This window comes from Solea senegalensis, linkage group LG1 (assembly GCF_019176455.1).
Source record: "Solea senegalensis isolate Sse05_10M linkage group LG1, IFAPA_SoseM_1, whole genome shotgun sequence".
NCBI lineage: Eukaryota > Metazoa > Chordata > Actinopteri > Pleuronectiformes > Soleidae > Solea > Solea senegalensis.
The window spans coordinates 4,126,946-4,145,712 of NC_058021.1; the positions used below are offsets into that span (position 1 = coordinate 4,126,946).

An 18,767-nucleotide genomic window follows, 5' to 3' on the forward strand; every position below is an offset into this window, starting at 1 on the left:
GAGCTGCTGTTAACAGCAAATACTGAGTGCACCATAACACACAGCGACAAAGTTATGATCTCCATGTCTGTCCCTCTGTGTCTGTCTCACTCTGTCCCCCTCTCCCTGTCTCTGTCTGCTCTCATGTTCGTCTCTGTCACTCGAACGCTTCGGGGGGCATTACATGTTACATGAGCGATGTTCCTCCAACATCAAAATAAACCAGGCAACAGCAAACATATCATCCCATAGGAATGATGCAGTCACCCCTGACAGCTGATCAGAATAAAACGGGTCACTGTGATCTGAACTTTGGTTGTAAATGACCGGAGGGACGCGCGCGTTTGTACTGTCACAGAAAACACAGCGTACTTCTTTTTTTTTTTTTACTCTCTGTGCGTCAGAGAGACAGAGACGCATCAATTTTTGAAGAGACAAGTCGACTTCTTTTTTTTTTTTAGCGCACAGTTGACATTCACGACAGATTTCAAACTGATTTCCGTGACTTCAAAGAAGCATTAAAGGAGCTAACAGGATTACATAAATGTATTTGTTGAACTGCTGTGGTTTGAGGAGCAAAGACGACCAACACCCTGTGGAAAAAAAGGAGATTTAAAATCTTATTTTGGATCAAAGCCAGAAATCTTTCCATTTTTCCGTGTATTTATTTGAACACATTTCACATCTGAGCTCCATATATGCAGATTAAATGTGCTTTTGATCATTAAAAGTGAAGTTAGGTCCCCCTCGCTCCAAATGGTGAGACTTTTGCCGGCACTCCATTCCTAAATGTAATATTTAATAACAAATTAGCAACTGCAAATACTTTTTGAACAAATACAGTAAAAACGACTAAACTCACACTTCTTAAGTGCCATAATCTCGTCCCGCCCCCTCACTGTTATTGGCTGAAAGGACATAAACACACACCCCCAACCTGAGCAAGTCAGAGAGGAAAGAGTCTCGTGGTCCATTTAGCATGATTTAATCTGGACTGTTCTACCTTTTAAACGCTGTTTGCATGTGCACACACAGCATTTAACTTCTTCTTTTTCTGCTGTCATTTCTTGACATTCTTTCATGCCAACAATATTCCCCCGCTTGCACCGTCTCATTTATCAGTGGGCGTTGAAGGAGGAAACGGTCCTGCATTCAAAATACGCTAGGAGCTGCGCTGATGGAGTCGTACCATTCAAATTCCTGTCAGACAGTGAAATATGATGAAGAGGCCGCGTTCACAAAAGCCTTTTTATTTGTTGTTGTTTTTTTTTAAACACAGATTAGATGCAGACCTCTGTTTTTTGTTGTGCGAGGATCGGATGCTCATTTATGTATGTCGACATGTCAAATTAGCAAATAGTTTGAGAGGTTTATCAGACACCAACAATTGCCTGCTTGTCCTCTGAGGCTGGAAAGCTGGAGCCAATTATCCAACTAATACTGGGTGACAGGCAGGTACATGCTTCCCTATGTGTCCAACATATGCTCAAGTTTCCAGAATAGCGAGTTCTCCCGTATTTTGAACGCACAGTGAGCGGCGGAGTGTATACTCCGCCTCATGTTTGACCCGGGAACCACACCTCACCGGGGTGTCCCAGAAGTTTCCCTGCTGTCTGTACGATTTCCTGCTGCTTCTGTCATTTGTGAGCTCACATAAAGGCAACCTATGTAGCATAGTATTTCCCTTTATTTTATGGAGACCCATTTTTTTTAAAAACAAAACAAATATATAATCCACCGCAAACCCAATTTGTTATTTAAATCACATTTTTGTAACAGCTAATGTTATTTTGAACAGAATGCAAATGTATTTGGCAATCCAAAGAAAATCCTCCAGAGACCCACATGTGGGTTTTGTGGGACCCAGGTTGAACCAGGATTCAGATCCATGAAAACCTGATGACGTGTATGTCAAATGGTGCACTCACAATTTGATCTGTTCATCCAAAAATGAGTCCTCTTAAGAAAGACCTGTGTGGAGACTTTGCTCTAATTCTGTCACATTTGTAGTCAAAGAGGGGATCATTGGCGTCTGTGTGCACGGTGTTTTCTTTGGTTTACTACAATTTACAATGCATATGAACCTTAACCCTTAGAACACAGAGCATTTAGGCTGCTTTTTTCCATTAGTATGTTAAAACATATATAAGAATGTGCAATATAGAGTGTCTAATATCCTTTTTGTTCTGCAGAACTTGTAGGTAATCTGATTTTTATATAAACACACCTGAGCAAAAAGTTTTATAAATTGGATTGAATTTGTCAAATTTGGAAATACATCACAAAAATAAAAATAAAAACGTTCTGTTTTGTGAGTTCTGCACAGTCATGACCACTCACGACTTTAAAACCCATTTTGTAAAGTCTGAAGATGTGGCCTCTGAACTTACACACACACACACACACAGAATGAAATGGATTATAAAATTAAGACAGGAGCATCCTTCTGTGTCTCCTTTCCTCTCATGTTTTTCTCTTTCTACCACACACACACACACACACACATTCTTCCATCTACACTTTGCCCTTTGCTGCCTTTTGAAAAATGTCAAATGTATGCACTCGGCGTCCACATGCACAGCATTGACAGATATGTGCTCAGGCATGCGTGTAAACGCGGACAATATTCACACGTGCACGCTCACATTCTCTCTCTGTCTCGCACACACACACACACACACACACATGCATGTCCTGCCTGTGTGTGGTAGCTGTAATGGGAGCGAGCTGTAGCCCGGAGGCAAAGCCAGAACACAGGGGTAGGGTCAGCGTGGCACTTTTTAGGGGTGGGGGTTAGCAGGGTGACAGCTCCAGGCTGCAGTTTAGGGTTACAATCCTAACAAACTGTCTTTTCATTCCTGCACAGGAAAGATTTTCTCACAGGAAATTGTATTTGGCCTCTGGCGGCCATATTGGAGGTCCTTTGGCTCAAACAGTGGAGGCATTCTTCCGTCCACACTGTGACCACATGTATTAAATTGAGAAAACTCGCCGCTTTGAAGCGAAGGAAGTTAAAATGGCCACCAGCTTTTCTTTTATATTAAGTTAAAGCGGACATGTGATCTGAATGAGCAGTATTACAATATGAAGCTTGTACCTGCAGAAAATGGTAATGGGGTGATGAAGTGTTTTCTTCAGACATGACGATAAAAGCAAAAGTGTAAAGATTCACCGGACATGACGTGGGGTTCACCCTCTGCGGTACGAGATTTGACGAGAAAACGCAAAACACCTGCAAATAGCAATCATGCTATTTTTTAGAAACATTGCTTTTACTTTTGAAGAGATACAGGTCGCTTAACTGGCTTCACTCTCAGTCATAATAGTTTTATTTTCTTCTTCTTGAAAAGAGATGTATTTGAATTAAATGGCTTAATAAATGAGATTTAAAATGTGTTCTAACTGAACGGGACTGTAAGAAAAAGAGGTGACCAGTGACCAGTGTGTACAAACAACAGAAGAACACAGAGCGTACGTCTGGGTCGTATTGCAGCCAAAACATCGACGCACATAAGAACCGAAAGGAAGTGTAAAATAAACATGTCATAGCTGTCACTCTTGTAGGTTAACTTGGTTCAGGAGGCAATGTTCACTGGTGTCATACAGCTCAAATCATCGCTGATGGCTATAACAACCCCTGGAACAAAGCTGGCCCTGATATTGATTCTCTAACCAACAGTCATTTGTCTGAGGGGCAAAGACTGAAGAACTTATGAATGAAGCATTGGGACAATAACATACACAGACTCTAAAATAATCTCACAAAAACAATCAAATGTTTTGATTTCTTTCATAATTGTGTTCCACCATTGCAGGAAAGTCCGTGTTTTGTACTGAATCGTCGTACTTCATCTCATGCATAATAGAACATGTAGAATTTCTTACAATACAATGAGATGTGTGTACTTTACTTAAAAGTTAAAAGAATAAATGAATTGAGTCGGACCTTTAAAGATGTTGAATAAAGCAGCCTGATGGCAAAAAATAGAGCTATTAAAGATAATGAAATAAAAAAAAAAACCCATAAAGATATTAAGGATAATATGTTTGGACACTGAGGTTGTAATTGTGAAGCTCTGTCTATTGTACCAATGGGTGCATTATGCAATGATACAGAGACAGAGGAAGAGAAGATATACCTAACATCATCCCTCAGGGTAATAATGCAGAGAGAGAAGACAAGAGAGGAGAAGGAGGAGGAAGAGGCTGAGAGAGACACAGGAAACAGGCCGAGGAAAGGAAAGACGGGAGGAAGGAGACGGGTCATGTGAGGAAATGGGAATAATGGAGAAATATGAACAATTAGTTCTTCAAAGATGTATGAAGAGATGGGAAATAATAGAGATGCTGGGAAAAAGAGGGGTGAGAAAGAAACAATGAAACGGCTGATGGAATGGCCTCCCACAAGGTTCTGAGTCTCTAGAACAGAACCAGAACCAGAACTGTGTCTGTCTGAAAGCGCTAGTGGAGGACTTAAAGGTCCAGTGTGAAAAACCTAGTTCATAATTATTCATTTGGCAGAAATCAAAGTTAAAAACTAACTCTATGAATTGTCAGCTGCCATTTTAGACCACTGCATTTTTACAGTAGACCACAATGGAAAAACTAGAGTTTGGATGCTAAACCTGCAACGTGCAACACACACACTGTGCTTTCAGGGCTTTAGCTTGTAGGAAGTTCATGTACAGGCCAAAATGTGTGAGCAGGTGTGTTTTGACTGTGCATTTGATGTATTTATCTAATCTTTATTTACCCAAAAGGTCTCAGGGAATGGTTCCGACGATCCAGTTGATGAAATAAAGGATAATGAGCACTGTGCAAAGTTTTCAATGGCTCCAAACTTTATAGCTGTGCTAAAGGTCAGGGGTCGGTGTCAGAAATGGAGCAGCTGGAAAAAAGAATGAGCGCGTTCACCTGGTTCTTACAGTCTCACTGATTCCAGTTAGATCCAAAGCCTATAAAAGCCCGCGTGCACTGCAGTGACAAACCCGTTTAAAACCAGAATGAAACAGTTTTTTGATAAGTGGAATAGGGTTATTGGATTTAAAATTTTACAGGACGCTATATGCGTGCACGGAGCACGAGGCTAATGTGGACCTTTAACCTTAGCGTGAAATCAGAAGAACTCACTGTGGACGTGGAATGTGGAATGCGTGGTGAGATCTTTATACTTTAGGAAATTCAAGACTACCGACATTGTCACATTTTGGGAAAGTGCATTAAATTTCAGCTCTAAGGGCTAGGTATGCTATGTTGACGTTGGCGTAAGTTTAAATAAGGTTTAGGCTAAGGATTGTGATTGGGAAAGTATTGGTGAGGCAACGTAATGTCGTCTGAAGTCAGAACTGCGTGTGCGTTGGGGGAGGAGGGCGGCGGGTATCCCGTAGGGTTAATTACATCTCTGTTCTCTGTCAGTGCGGCTCTCTCCTCCGCAATCAGAGTCCCTGCTGCAGGCCACACACACACACACACACACACACACGCACACACACACACAGACATCCATACACACTCAAATATCATGACACACAGGCAGAAATATTCAGTCCATTCCTTTTTGTCACAATTTCTTTCTCCCTTTTTCTGACTCCCTCTCCCACACACACACACACATGCACAGCTCCTCTTCTTGACACTGCATTGACTCCCATTCATTAGGAAACCGCCTAAACAAAGCATTACTAATCATTCCTAACCTTAACCAAACCACAGTTCAAATTGTCGCCCTCACAAACGAGGGTTCTGCCTCACAAGGACCAGGTTTTGGTTTCCTTGAGGATTACCTGCCCTGACAAGATCTGTGCTTATGTCATGTGTTGTGTTGTACAGAGTTAGACACGAGGAAGAGGGCTCCGTCTCTCTCTCTCTCTCTCTTATAATAGCTGTTAATTTTGCATAAATCATGCATGACACGACCCACATGTAAATCACTCATGTCAACAGGATATCACATCCCAGCAGCTCCTCTCCCTCTCTCCCTCTCTCTCTCATCCTCGTCACTAAGATCACATGATTAAATCCAGGTTTTGGGAAAATTAAAAAGTTACAGGTTTGTGTAACTTTATACAGAAATGACCTTATTACCCTCAGCTGCATACTGAATCCATAAATAAAGCATTAAAGCAAATCTTTGCAGATAATATGAATACCGTATATATGACTTAATCACCAGTGATTTGTTTTTCCTATTGATTCTACATCACTTTACAGATTTAGATTTATATATATTATAATTGTACTAATAACAACCTGAAACTTGTGTTGAAATGTGAGTTTAATCCTTAGAACACAGCATTCTGGATGTTTTCTTTCATTACCATGTTTAAATGTACGGTATATACAGAGTCTATAAGGACGAGTTTCTTATGTCCTTTTTTTCAGCACTGCCTATAGGGAATCTGATGAAAAATGTATTTCAGTATTAGGGCCACACTGAGAAAAAATAAATTCACAGACTTCGAGAATAAAGTCATAAATTGACGAGAGTAAGTCGCAATATATTCTAACCTGTTGTTTTAGAAGAGGAGAGTTATGGACGTGGAGGGGGAAATAGCTGGAACTGGGTTATCGGTGGATGCATCAGCGGGCCATTCAGAGGGGTTTTGTGGTTTGTGTAGTTTATCGTATGAATCCATATGCCATAAGGCATTGGGGCCTCTGCAGAGAATTCAACAAAAGGCTCTACAGCCCTCATTTTAACAACTCTCCTCTTCTAAAACAACAAGTTATTATTTACTTTATTCTCGTAAATTAAGACTTTATTCTCAAAGTCTGTGAATCATTTTTTTCTCTATGTCTGTCGTAATAAACACACCCGAGAGTTCAGAGTTCAAAGTCGACTTGGCTCGTTTTTATAAACAAAAAGGTCCATTTTTGTGACTTATTATTGCTACTTTATATCACTACTAAAAATGAATCATAACTTTGACTCAACAACACATTTTTTTAAAGCCTCAATATGTGACCTATAAACATCCCCCAGGATGTCCATAAGGAATTGTGTATTATTCCCGCGGCAATTTACCAAGGGTGCGCAGGTCCGTACCGCGTGAGCACTAAGGGTTAAAGAGACTGAGACTTTTTGTGAAATCTCTATCATTGTAAGCCGAACCTGATAAAAGCAAACACTCATTAAACTGCGATTTTTACCAGTTAGAATGGAATACAACGGGAGTAAAGAGTTTTTCTTTGCGTCCACAATCGAAAAGAGATTTCTGTGATTTCCACAAAAGGAGCCTCCTCCTGTACAAATAAGATGACAGGACGTATAATCCTCCTGTCTAACTGGTGAATCCCCCCGTTGTTTGCACCTTTTGTGGCTGAATCCAACTGAGATTTGTCCCCCGGAGCCACGGTCTTCTTTATTAACCAGCTTTTGCCTTAATTAGCTAATAGAATTGCTTTAACCATGATCCAAGAACAGAGTAGCCTGCGGGAAGACAAACACTCAACTCTGTGGAAGTGTGTGTGTGTGTGTGCGTGTGACTCAGTGAGGTGTGTGTGCATAAATCAAACGTTAAATGTGTGCACGGGAATATTGTGTATGCACGCGCGCACGTGTGTGTGTGTGTGTGTGTGTGTGTATCTAAGGCACTGCAGTCTCCTTCTCTACTTTAATTAACGAGCCTTCCTGCAAGACTTTCCCCAGAATATGAAACAATTTTACCTGATGATGCAAACGGCTGAAAACAGCGGCGTGTTGGTGCCGCCTCCTCCCCCTCCTCCTCCTCCCCTCCTCACCTGACACTTGCTCTTTATGCAAGAGCATTAATGTATGCCTGCGCCACATTTGTGGGTTTTTTTTATATCCGTGTATTTTAGTGTCACCGCAATAGCCAAAAGGCTTATTTTGCTGAAGGAAATGTGTGTGTGTAAGCAAAATCCTTTGTACTGTGGTGATGAAAAAGAGCAGGCTGTATCACAGCTCGGCAATGATGTTGTGGCTACACATCTCACGCACGCGCACACACACACACACACAAATATGCACCCACGCAGTGGAATACACACACACACACACACACACAGAAAAAGCCTCACTGAAAGTCCAGGGAAAACCTAAGAAAGCAGAGCAGGATGAAAACAGAAAAACTTGACAAATGTGCAAAGAAAACTACAGACAACAAGATTCTATAAGGAAGAAGAAGGGCCTCCAATTAAAATAAATTAACTAACTGATCGCAAAAATTAGCTGTGAGTAATCGCAAATCATATGGTCTTTTTAATCTTAATGATTTCATTTAAACACAAACTTCATGAAGCATTTTATGTGAATTCAGACACTGGTGTTCACTAACATCTTTAAGTTGAAGATAGATGGATCTCGTCTGCACTTACACACTATATGAACTTATATGCATTAATAGAACAATAGTCAGGCCAAAACCAGCAAGAAGACCCGGGTTCACGACCCAGTTGGGCTTTTCTGCGTGGATTTTCTCCACTTTTCTTCCCACAGTCCAAAAACATGCAGATTTGGGGATTAGACAAATTGGACACTCTAAATGTAGGCGTGAGGTGGATGATTGTTTGTCTTTATGTGGCCCCGCGATGGACTGGCGACCTGTCCACGGTGTACCCCACCTTTCACCCTATGTCAGCTACCTCACGTGGAGGATAAAGCGGTGAAGAAGAAGAACGTATGAGTGCCTACACAGCCACGGTTCCATTCATACTAAAACGAGGTTCTGCATCAGTGTTCCTCACACGTCCTCCTCGGTCTCGCATGCTTTTTACTTCATTTATGTGCCCAAAATAATACTGTAGTGACTGCAGAGAACTGTGCTACAGGGAGTTCGCTCAAGCGTCGCAATTTTTTTCTTGGTCCATCATTCTCTAATTGGCTGACAGTTTTTTAACTAGCCATTTAACCAAAGTAGTAGTTAGCTTTCCGCTGTAAGACAATGGAGTGCGTTCGTCACGGGCGAATAATGAAACGTCGGACAACTTTTTAAAGCGCGGTTTTCCATGTAGGTTCACACACGTCTTTACACGCCAGGGTGACTGTGGAGACACACAGTTTTATCTACTTCTTTCTTCGGTGCATGGTGCCATGCTTGGTCAAAGGTCGGCCGCCACAGGAAGTAGACAAAATGCAGCTGAACGTTATTTGCGTGCTGTGTCCCCTTCATCTGAGAGCAGGCTGTGACAAGCAATACTATCAGACGTGACTGAGGGAGCATTTTGTGTGCACAGAGCGGCAGGGCAGCGACGGGCGGAGGCTTGAAGTGTTTATCCCATCTAGACGACATAAAACAAACCATTTCCTGTGTGCAGCATGGCAATGTTGCATGGCCGTTTCTGGCTTTGTGGGGGCCCTATGCAAGATGCTGTCTGGGGGCCCCTAGTTTGCCAAACTATGATGAGAGAGATTCTTAAACCTTTACATACTCAAGTTTTTCTGCCCCACTATGACCATTTCTTTCTGATGCCATAACGCTGTTTTCCCGTTAATGTCCTTACTCACAGGAATGATGGGTAGCTGTCAGTCATTGCTATCGTACCTGTCTGACAGACACCAGACAGGTTACTGTATTTATATCCTACATTTATTTTATTATGCATATAGGGATTAAATAAACACATACTGTACAAAGGCAGGTATTTGTAATTCTCCTTAGATTAGCCAGAACGTGCAGCTTTAGGGCCCCCTGGTGGCTTGGGGGCCCTCTGCATTTGCATAATGCCGCACAATATGAGATGGATTAGATTCATTTATCTTTTTTGACTCTTCAAATATTTATAACATGTTAATGTTGGCATATTATTGTTAGTATTATTATACTTATTATTATTATATCATTATTATTACTATTATTATTGTTATTATTAGTAGTAGTATTATTAATAATACAATAATGATTATTGTTATTGTTTTATTATTATTATTATTATTATTAGTAGTAGTAGTATTATGATGATTATAAGGTTTTATAAAAGTGACGTGAATGTTATTTGTAGAGCCCAACATTACAAAAACATTACAAACAGGGAGCTTTACAGCAAGTGAGATGCAACTATCCTTAGACCCTTACATTGAGTGATTAAAAAAAAAAAACACTCTACAAAAACTCTCATACAGGGAAAAGAAAATATAAACCTTCACTGTCTCCTCAGAGGAATTTCACTCACAGACAGGGTTTCATATAAACACACGTTTTTAATAAATACAAACTGTGAAGAAGGGACTATAAAAGCAGCTTATAAAGTTTAAATACACTTAACAAATCACCCCAACAGCCTCCATATGGACAAGCAGGAGTCGATAAGACTGGACAGGGACTGTGTAGCTCAATACAGTGCAATAAAAGATGGCAGCTCATGGCCAGGTCACAGTGAAAGGAACTTAAAAAATTGATTTCCCTCTCTGTCCCTTTTGCTGCAGTGTGGTGCGTCCGCTTCTCGCAGGAGCCGTCGGACCAGTCGGTGGTGCTGGGAGAGCGCGTGGTGTTGTCCTGCGTGGTCTTCAACTACAGTGGCATTGTCCAGTGGACCAAGGACGGCCTGGCCCTCGGCATCGGCGAGGGTCTGCGAGGTGAGGACGGGGGACGCAAATCCTGTAGAGCGGGGATAAATAAAAGAAATTAAAAAAAAAAAAGACTGCGGCTTCGCCCGAGCTGCAGGGATCAACGTGAAATAGAAGGAGAGGAATAACTCCGCTACGCTTTCAGTTCACTTTTGACGATAAGAACCCTGACAAAAGCCATTATGGCTGAAATGTGCAGCATTTCTTTAACATTAAGGGAATGAAGACCGTACAGAGAGTGTTAAGAGCCAAGAGGCATGCGAGTGACAATCTGGACGAAAATGAGTCCTGTATATCATGCTGAATTAGAGGAAATCCCTCGCATTCGCATTTACATCTTAAGCCGACACGCTCGTCCAGAGTGACTTAGTGTGAGTACGACATTAGAATACACATCATTTCAGAGACTGGAGGAAGCATCACATGCAAACTAAAATCAGAGGGTCAAAGCCACAACAGACGACTTTCAGGAAATGAGGAGAGGGAAGAATTACCCAAAGCGAGACTATCCTTCACTGACCTCAGCCTCATTTTTCAGAAATACACTCAACCCACAACTGTGACTTCCTGGATGTTGATATTGACATTTTATGGCTGCAGCTGCTCAAAGCTCTTACTCTTTGCCCCGCGATAAATTTTGGCAAGGAATGAAATGATCCCCCAGACTTTCATCTGCTCAAGGATGAAAAAGCTGCTCAGCCCCAGAAATGAGGAACCAAAACCACAGGATCATGAAATGAGGTCTGCAGCTCACCATCATTTCCATCGTGCATTTAACTGCTGATTTGCTTGATTAATCAGTCCATTGTTTGGTGGATAAAACTTGCAGTCTTCCAAACCTCAACATGCCATTGTCCTCAAATGTCCCCTTTTGTTCACAAACCAAAGATGTTCAGTTAACTGTCGCGTAGAGGCAAAGAAAGCAGAACATGATCATGTTTAAGAAGCTGAAATAACACAATGAGCTTTATATTATTGGTAATTCGTTACCAAACAGGTGATTTACTAATCCAAATTAGCCAGGCTATATCAACTGAAGTCATATATTTTTTGTGCTTCTGTCCATTTATTTATCCAGTCATTCATTTATTATTTTGGTTCCAAGTATCGACATATTTCTTTAGCTTATTTTAATCATAAAAGGTGTTTTTGCCAATTTTTCTAGAATAGCTTTCAATATCTGGCAGTTATTTACAATTTACTGCACATTAAAATAGTGTACTAACAGTTTTATTGAGACAAAAACACTGCAGTTGCACCTGAACAAATGTTAAAGTTGACTTTTTGTCTCAAGGTCTCAATGTCCAAAAACATGCCAAAAAAATGGAAACTATGTACTGGTGTTTTTTTCCTCCTCTCCTCTCTGGCGACTCTGATTCGCCGGCTTCCTGCGACGGTGCGACAGAAACAGCTGTAAAATAACCACATGTTGTTCTACCACTTTATCCTCCACAGGAGGGTCGTGGTGGGTGCTGTGCCAATCTCAGCTGACATAAAGGCGATAGGCGGGGTACACTCTGGACAGTTCGCCAGTCCATCACAGGGCCACGTATAGAGACAAACAACCATTCACTCACACACCTATGGTCAAATTAGAGTGTCCAGTTTACGTAATCCCCATACTGCATGTTTTTTGGACTGTGGGAGAGAACCTGGAGAAAACCCACGCACACACAGGGCGAACATGCAAACTCCACGCTGGGGCTCGAACCCGGGTCTTTGTGTTGCAAAGGCAAGAGCACTAACCACTACACCAACCGCGTGGCCCCTATGTTAATAACACCGTACTTTTTTTAGCACAATGGTCATCAACACACACACACTTTACATCGCTCGGGTGATAATCTGACATTTGATGTGAATCTTGTGCTTGACTCAATTTAATTTACAGGTTCAGTAAAAGTAGGCACATCTCTCCCTCGCTCTCTCTCTCTCCCTCGCTCTCTCTCTCTCCCTCGCTCTCTCTCTCTCCCACTCTCTCCCCCCTCCCGCCGTTACCACGACACACATTCTGGCTGGCTACAGTCAGAAAATCACCAGTGTAAATAATGAATTGAATGACTGGAGCCGTTCACAGTTGTGTCTGCTGTATTTTTCCTCTCCCCCCCCGCTTCATCATCACCTGCTTTATGTGTTTCCCTGATTCCCGTCTTTGCCTTTAATCTCTCTGCCTCCGCTGGCTTTTATCTTCATCTCATTCCTTCCCCGGCGCTCTATCCGTCTCTCTGCCTTTAATGCTCTTTTGTCTTTTTACGAGCAAGGTCCCGGTGAAAGACACGGCGGCGTTTGACAAGTGTGTTGTTCTCTGTGTCCCATTTCTCTCCGCTTGTCCTCTGTCTGTCATCACCTTTCTGTCCATTCTTCTCCCACGTATTGTCTTAGAATCTTTCACGTCTCTTTTGTTTGTATTGTGAAAATGAAAGGACTTTCAAACCCAACCCTTTCCTGTGGGAAACAAAGACAACAAGCTCCAAGAGAGCAACCCACACGACCATTGTCAGTCAGAGTCAATTTTCCACATCCTCTTCTTTTTCCCTGGCAGTAGCTTTCACGAGTGACAACAACTTGAGCAACGTACTGATCTGTTCCACACTGATATCACTTTGAAAAGCTTCTGCAAAGGGCCAATTACAGCCGACGACATGGAGCTCCTCCAGAGCTGAAATATTATGTTATAATTAATATGAAATAAGTCGTATCGCGCAGTTCATGCATGTCTTTATGGGAGCCGAATGCAAAACAGAGAGCGTATCGGACCAATACTAGTGCGATCAGGAACAATTAACTTGTAAACATCAAGTTAATTATGAGTCAAGAGGGAGAGAGGCTTTCTTTGGAAGAGAAACAGGAGGGTCACTACTGTACAGCTCACTGTGTCTGACGCAGACATGTTTTAACCCTTTAATACCTACGGCTCAAAATGACTTTTTTTTGCTTATTTTAACCATAAATGGGTCAGAAATTGCGTGTGAGTAAGTGCTTTTGCTTATTTTTCCAGAATAACTTTCAATATCTGCCATTTATTTACAATTTACTGCATGTTAAAATAGTGTCTTAACAATTTAAAATGAAACTACATTTGGAACTACAGTTTTAGTTGTGCACGAACTCCAGATTTTGTTGAAATTTGAACAGTATCAAACATATTTAAAATAACACTTGTGTTTTTGACACATTGTTTTTGTCTCAACATCCAAAAAACTGGCCCAAAAAACGGCTTCCTGCAACAGCGCAAGTGGAATCACTGCAATGACCACATGTTTGCGTTGACGCGTAACTTCTCAGCTCTCAGAAACCCGCTGGGATTTTTCCAAAAGCACAAAGTGCGCTAGCGAAAACATGTCATCCGCGATACGCTCGGCGTTAAAGGCGAAATTCTCACTGCAATTCGGAAAACACCATCATTCTGTTCTGGGTCTAAAACTCAGTCCAAAGAAGGAAAAATACAATTAAATTGTACAATTCCAACGTTTTTTTCCCCCTCAAACTGGGTGATAATAGCTGCACTCTTCTCCGGCACTGACATGGTGCGTGGAGATAATAAGTCTGGCCATGTGAGACTCATAAGTTGTTACTGTGTGCACAAACAAATGATATTAATTTAGTCTAATCCCACAATGTGTTGCTGGTGCATGAAATAATATGACGTGTAAGAGGTTGTTGTTATGCACCCTGATCTGATTTCATACAGCTTAATGACAGAGTAGGCGTGCAGCAAATTCATATACCTGCAGTTTGAACACCCACACACATCTCCTGTGTTTGTTCATTCACTGGCAAACAAAAAAAAACAAAACAACAAAACAGTTTCTCGACATCACATCGTTTTAATGTATGTGAAGAGAAACCCTTTTCGTTTATCAATAGCTATTCTGGAACATGTACGTGTGCATGTAGTGTATGTTTACCATGTTTAAATGTGTAATGCAAACACCTAAAAGACACATTTATTCACCTGCAGGCAGCGGTGGTGGCAGTTTATTATTCACCGGGGTGCTTTCACCTCTGTGGTTGCTATGCTGCGATGTGCCTGAGTGGATGATGTAATCGCCACTAATACTTTTGTCAACTCCACCCCCCTCACCCACTAAAACCCACCCCCTTCCTCCTCGTTCCCAGCCCCAAATGCCAGCCTGATTGCCTCCTTTTTCCGTTGCCATCTGAATCCATGATGTCATGTCAGAACCGGGCACGAAGGATCAATGAGTGCCCCCTAGTGGGACGTCATGCTCGATTATGTCTTTGTCTGGGAGGCGAGGGGGTTCAGGCAGAGGAGTGAAAAAAACAAAACAAAACTGTGCAACAGTGCTGTGTGTGTGATGCTGGAAATGATGTGGCCTCAACACTTTATCTCAGAGCGTACACGCGTGTGCTCCTGTATCCATCACCTTTCATCAAGTTTTTATAAAGGAATCACAATCGTGATGATCTGGTTCATGCAAAAACAAAAAGTGCGTCGGTGTCTGTTTTGTTTGAAGAAAGCGTGTTTGACCAGAAAACTATTAAAGGGCTACTTCACACGACAATAAAACAAGTAAACGAATACGCTGCCTAATGGTCAACCTATGCTAAGCTTGACTAACAGATCAACACGATGGTGAAAAATCTGTTTTTTCCAATTAACGCCCCTTTTGCAAAGGTGACGGTCAAATCCTCCCGCCGCAGGATTACCTCTACTTTACGACACCTTTAATCCCTCTATGTCAGTCTGGATCAGTCATGTTCCCGTGGTTTACAGGTTGTCCAAAATGAACATGTGACCAGATATAAGAAGTCGTTCCTGCCTCATGTGTCATCTCTCTACAATATCCATCTAAATCCATAACACTTTTGTCTCTTTTACCCCCCTTTAATCTATTCACTTATAGTTCACAGTTTACTACGTCCTTACATTATGTACATGCAATTAATCGCACATTTTTTGTCTATTCTAAATGTCCCTTGATTTCTTTTTGTCCCATTGTTTTTATATTTATTCCTCTTATTGTGAGAGCCGCACAATAATAAGAGAGAGATGTGTATCAGCCTGCAGTGCTGTGAATATAGTGCCGATATAATACCGATATTGCAGCCTTAAGTATTGGCCGATACCGATTTCGATATCGATACGATATCAGCCGAATCAAACATACTTTAATTACTTATCTTGTAGAATGTTAGAATAGGCTTGATCAAGTGGCATAAACAGAGAACAATAGTCAGCAACAGTAGGTATGAGACAAACTCACCCATTTATTGTTAACCAACGGGTTACATACATTTTAACCTTCAACATAAGAATATAATTTCATACAGTCTATGGTTAATTTCATCAGGAGGAAAGTACCAAGTGCTAATGGGGCAGTTTTCAGCGCACCTGTGTTTCACAGGTAACAGCGTGTCTTCAGAGAACACCCCCCTTGTTTTCACTATTTTGGATTAGCCCAACCCACACAGGGTGAGTGACTTGTAAACACTTGTAAACTTGATTCCGTGTGTGGAGCTTCAGGACACATTTAAAACACAGAAAGCCCTTGGCATGGCTGGTTTTTGGGGCATAATTAACAAACGGAGGCTGTTGAAAGTCGACAGGTGGCGCTGGTTTATGAAATAATGTTGTTTTAGCAGCTCGCCTCAGGGTGAGCTAGCGTGGTGCCAACGGCCAGCTCGCGCTCGCTGTGCGGCTTCGTAGCCTCTGATTTCAGAGGTTAAAGAAAAATGTTTCACCTGTGAAATAGCAGTAGCACACACACGCTGTTGTTGTGATCACGTGGGCTCTACATGCATCCAACACGCAGAGCCCACGTGATCACAATGGGCAAGGCTGGATAGAAGTGCTGGAGGCAGTCCGGTATAGTCCGATACTCGTTTTTTGGCTGATATCGGACCGATATCCGATATCATATATAAAAACTATAAAGTTTGCTAGACCAAAAAGAAATTAATCTTGCTATAAAAAAATTGATGCCGTGAATAACACGTTAAACTGACAGACACTAATTTTTATATATTTTTATTCTATTCTATTTTAATTCTATTTATACTGTGTGTCTCGCTGCTGCTACAAATACCACTACTGCTTTAGCCTTTTAACACTCGCACCCTGTAAATGTAAGGGTTCATTTGACAGTGTTATTATTTGTTTTTAAATGCCTGATAGAGCTCTTAAACCTCACACTGCATCCAGAGCTGGTTTTGTACTGTCTGTACAAAATCAACTTTATTGACTTTCTGTTGAGCCATACTGAGGATAGAAATGCTTCACAGCGGCGTTTCCCTATCATTTTACGAGGAGCACAGTTGTTAAGCACGACAAACTGTTAATAAGTTAAAGATAATATAACATCTCGGACTATTTTCAGCACCTAATTTGATTTCCAAGAGATATGTGTTTCATAACTGAATCACAGCTCCATTGTATGCATGCTATTAAAAATACAAAGATTAAACGAACACTAAATTAAAGAAATGAATTCTGAATTTTGTTCCCTGCATTACAAAGATCACACTTCACAGCACACTACACCTTTTGTGGTATCTCTCCATTGTCAAGGTTTTATTTCCTGACATTTTGAGATATATGTCTCTGAGCTCTCTGCTGCAACCCCAATAAAATGAAGGTGAGTGGAAGTGAAGTGTTGAAAAACAACATCCAATGTCCCTGTCACTCTGGATAATCCACACAATATACTTGGGACAGTTTTCACAGGGACAACTGCACAGTGGATTTTTAATTCAGATAAACTGCGTCCTTAAAAGAATGCATTTTCTGTCCATGCTCCATCATCTTTACTTTTCCTGCCCAGGGTGACAGCAGTGGAAGAGTTTTTTTTTGTTTTTTTTTTCCAACATTCATCATAACAAAAGATATCGCAGTGTGTGAAAAATAGAAACTCTAATAGTGTGCTCCTTCCCTTGTGAATTTACATTTTTAAAATAGAAATAGTGGATAGAAGTACAAAAAAAAACTCCAAATTAAGTTTGTGTGTGAGTGTTTTTTTCAGAGTTAAGACTTTGTTTTAGGGTTTGGGTTAGAAAAGAGTTTTGTCTAGGATCAGGGTTTAAGTTAGACGCTTCTGCTCGCCTCGACTTGCCTCGCCACGGCACGGTTTAGGTTGGTTTTCCACTACTCAACGTGGGCGGAGTCATCACTGCACGGCTGCATGAAACTGCGTTACCTTTGTTTTACACACACACACACACAAGAGTGACTAGTGACTTGTAAAGCAGTTGTTTTCGGTGTAACCGAATCATTAGAATCAGTGAATTGAAACTATTAGTTCAGGACTTCCTCCATGACCGTTATTGTGCAATGTATTGTTATTTTAAAGTGAAATGGATATTTTAAAATGGATTTTATCGAAATTACAATATTTGTTAAAGCTAAAATGTGTGTCAAAATATTATTTTAGATATTTTAGATCTTTGTTTCTCACAGATCGTCACGAATATCACACATTGATCATAATTGCAATTCCTGTCAAACCCTAATATATATATTATTTATTTCATTTATTCATTTTGAGTCCACATCTTGACAGATGTCTATGACGTGTGATAATATAATGATAAACATTGTCCTCCAACTCAAGTCGTCTGTGAAGGCATCAGTATGATGAATTATGCTGACTCCTGGCGATAATAGCAGCCTCCTTATCAGTGATCATGTTTTCGAAGTGGTTCCCTGTTCTAAAATGACAATTCACACAAATAAACCAAATCATGACAAGGAACAAAAACAGAAAACTTCAAACAACAAGTGCATGAATCACAAAGTACTGACTGCAAGCCTGTGTGTGTGTGTGTGTTTTTGTGTGTGTGTGTGTCCTGCAGCGTGGCCCAGGTACCGTGTGCTGCGGGCTCTGGACATCGGCCAGTACAACTTGGAGATCTCCCATTCTGAGCTGTCTGATGACTCTCTGTACGAGTGTCAGGCCACAGAGGCTGCTCTGCGCTCCAGGAGGGCCAAACTCAATGTACTCAGTAAGTGGACTGCAGATGCAGGTTTTATGTCCTGTTGGCCAAACAAACAACCCTGTTTTTCTTAATGAAAACCTTTCGTTCATTTCCTTTATGCACCATTCCTGTTTTTCCTCAGAGAATCCATACATTGAACTTTTCTTTTCCTGCAACTGTGTTTTTTACTAGGACAGGGAACATTTCTGCAGCGGTGATATGTGTTTATGTGTAACTTAATGGAAAGTCAGCTGGTGTTTTCATATGGTTCTTGAAAAGCATATTAAAGGACCAGTGTGTTACATTTAGAAAGGTTTCTGAACAGAAA

At 41.1% G+C, this 18,767-nt stretch overlaps 1 protein-coding gene across 2 annotated transcripts in view; it reads left to right on the top strand.

The window, feature by feature from the left end:
* kirrel1b (kirre like nephrin family adhesion molecule 1b) overlaps positions 1–18,767 on the top strand; it is a 78,679-nt gene that overhangs the window by 35,585 nt on the left and 24,327 nt on the right. For both annotated transcript variants that reach the window (XM_044024081.1, XM_044024090.1), the window contains exons 2-3: positions 10,364–10,513; positions 18,317–18,466. In XM_044024081.1, the coding sequence (XP_043880016.1) occupies positions 10,364–10,513; positions 18,317–18,466 (300 nt within the window). The remainder of the gene's footprint in view (positions 1–10,363; positions 10,514–18,316; positions 18,467–18,767) is intronic.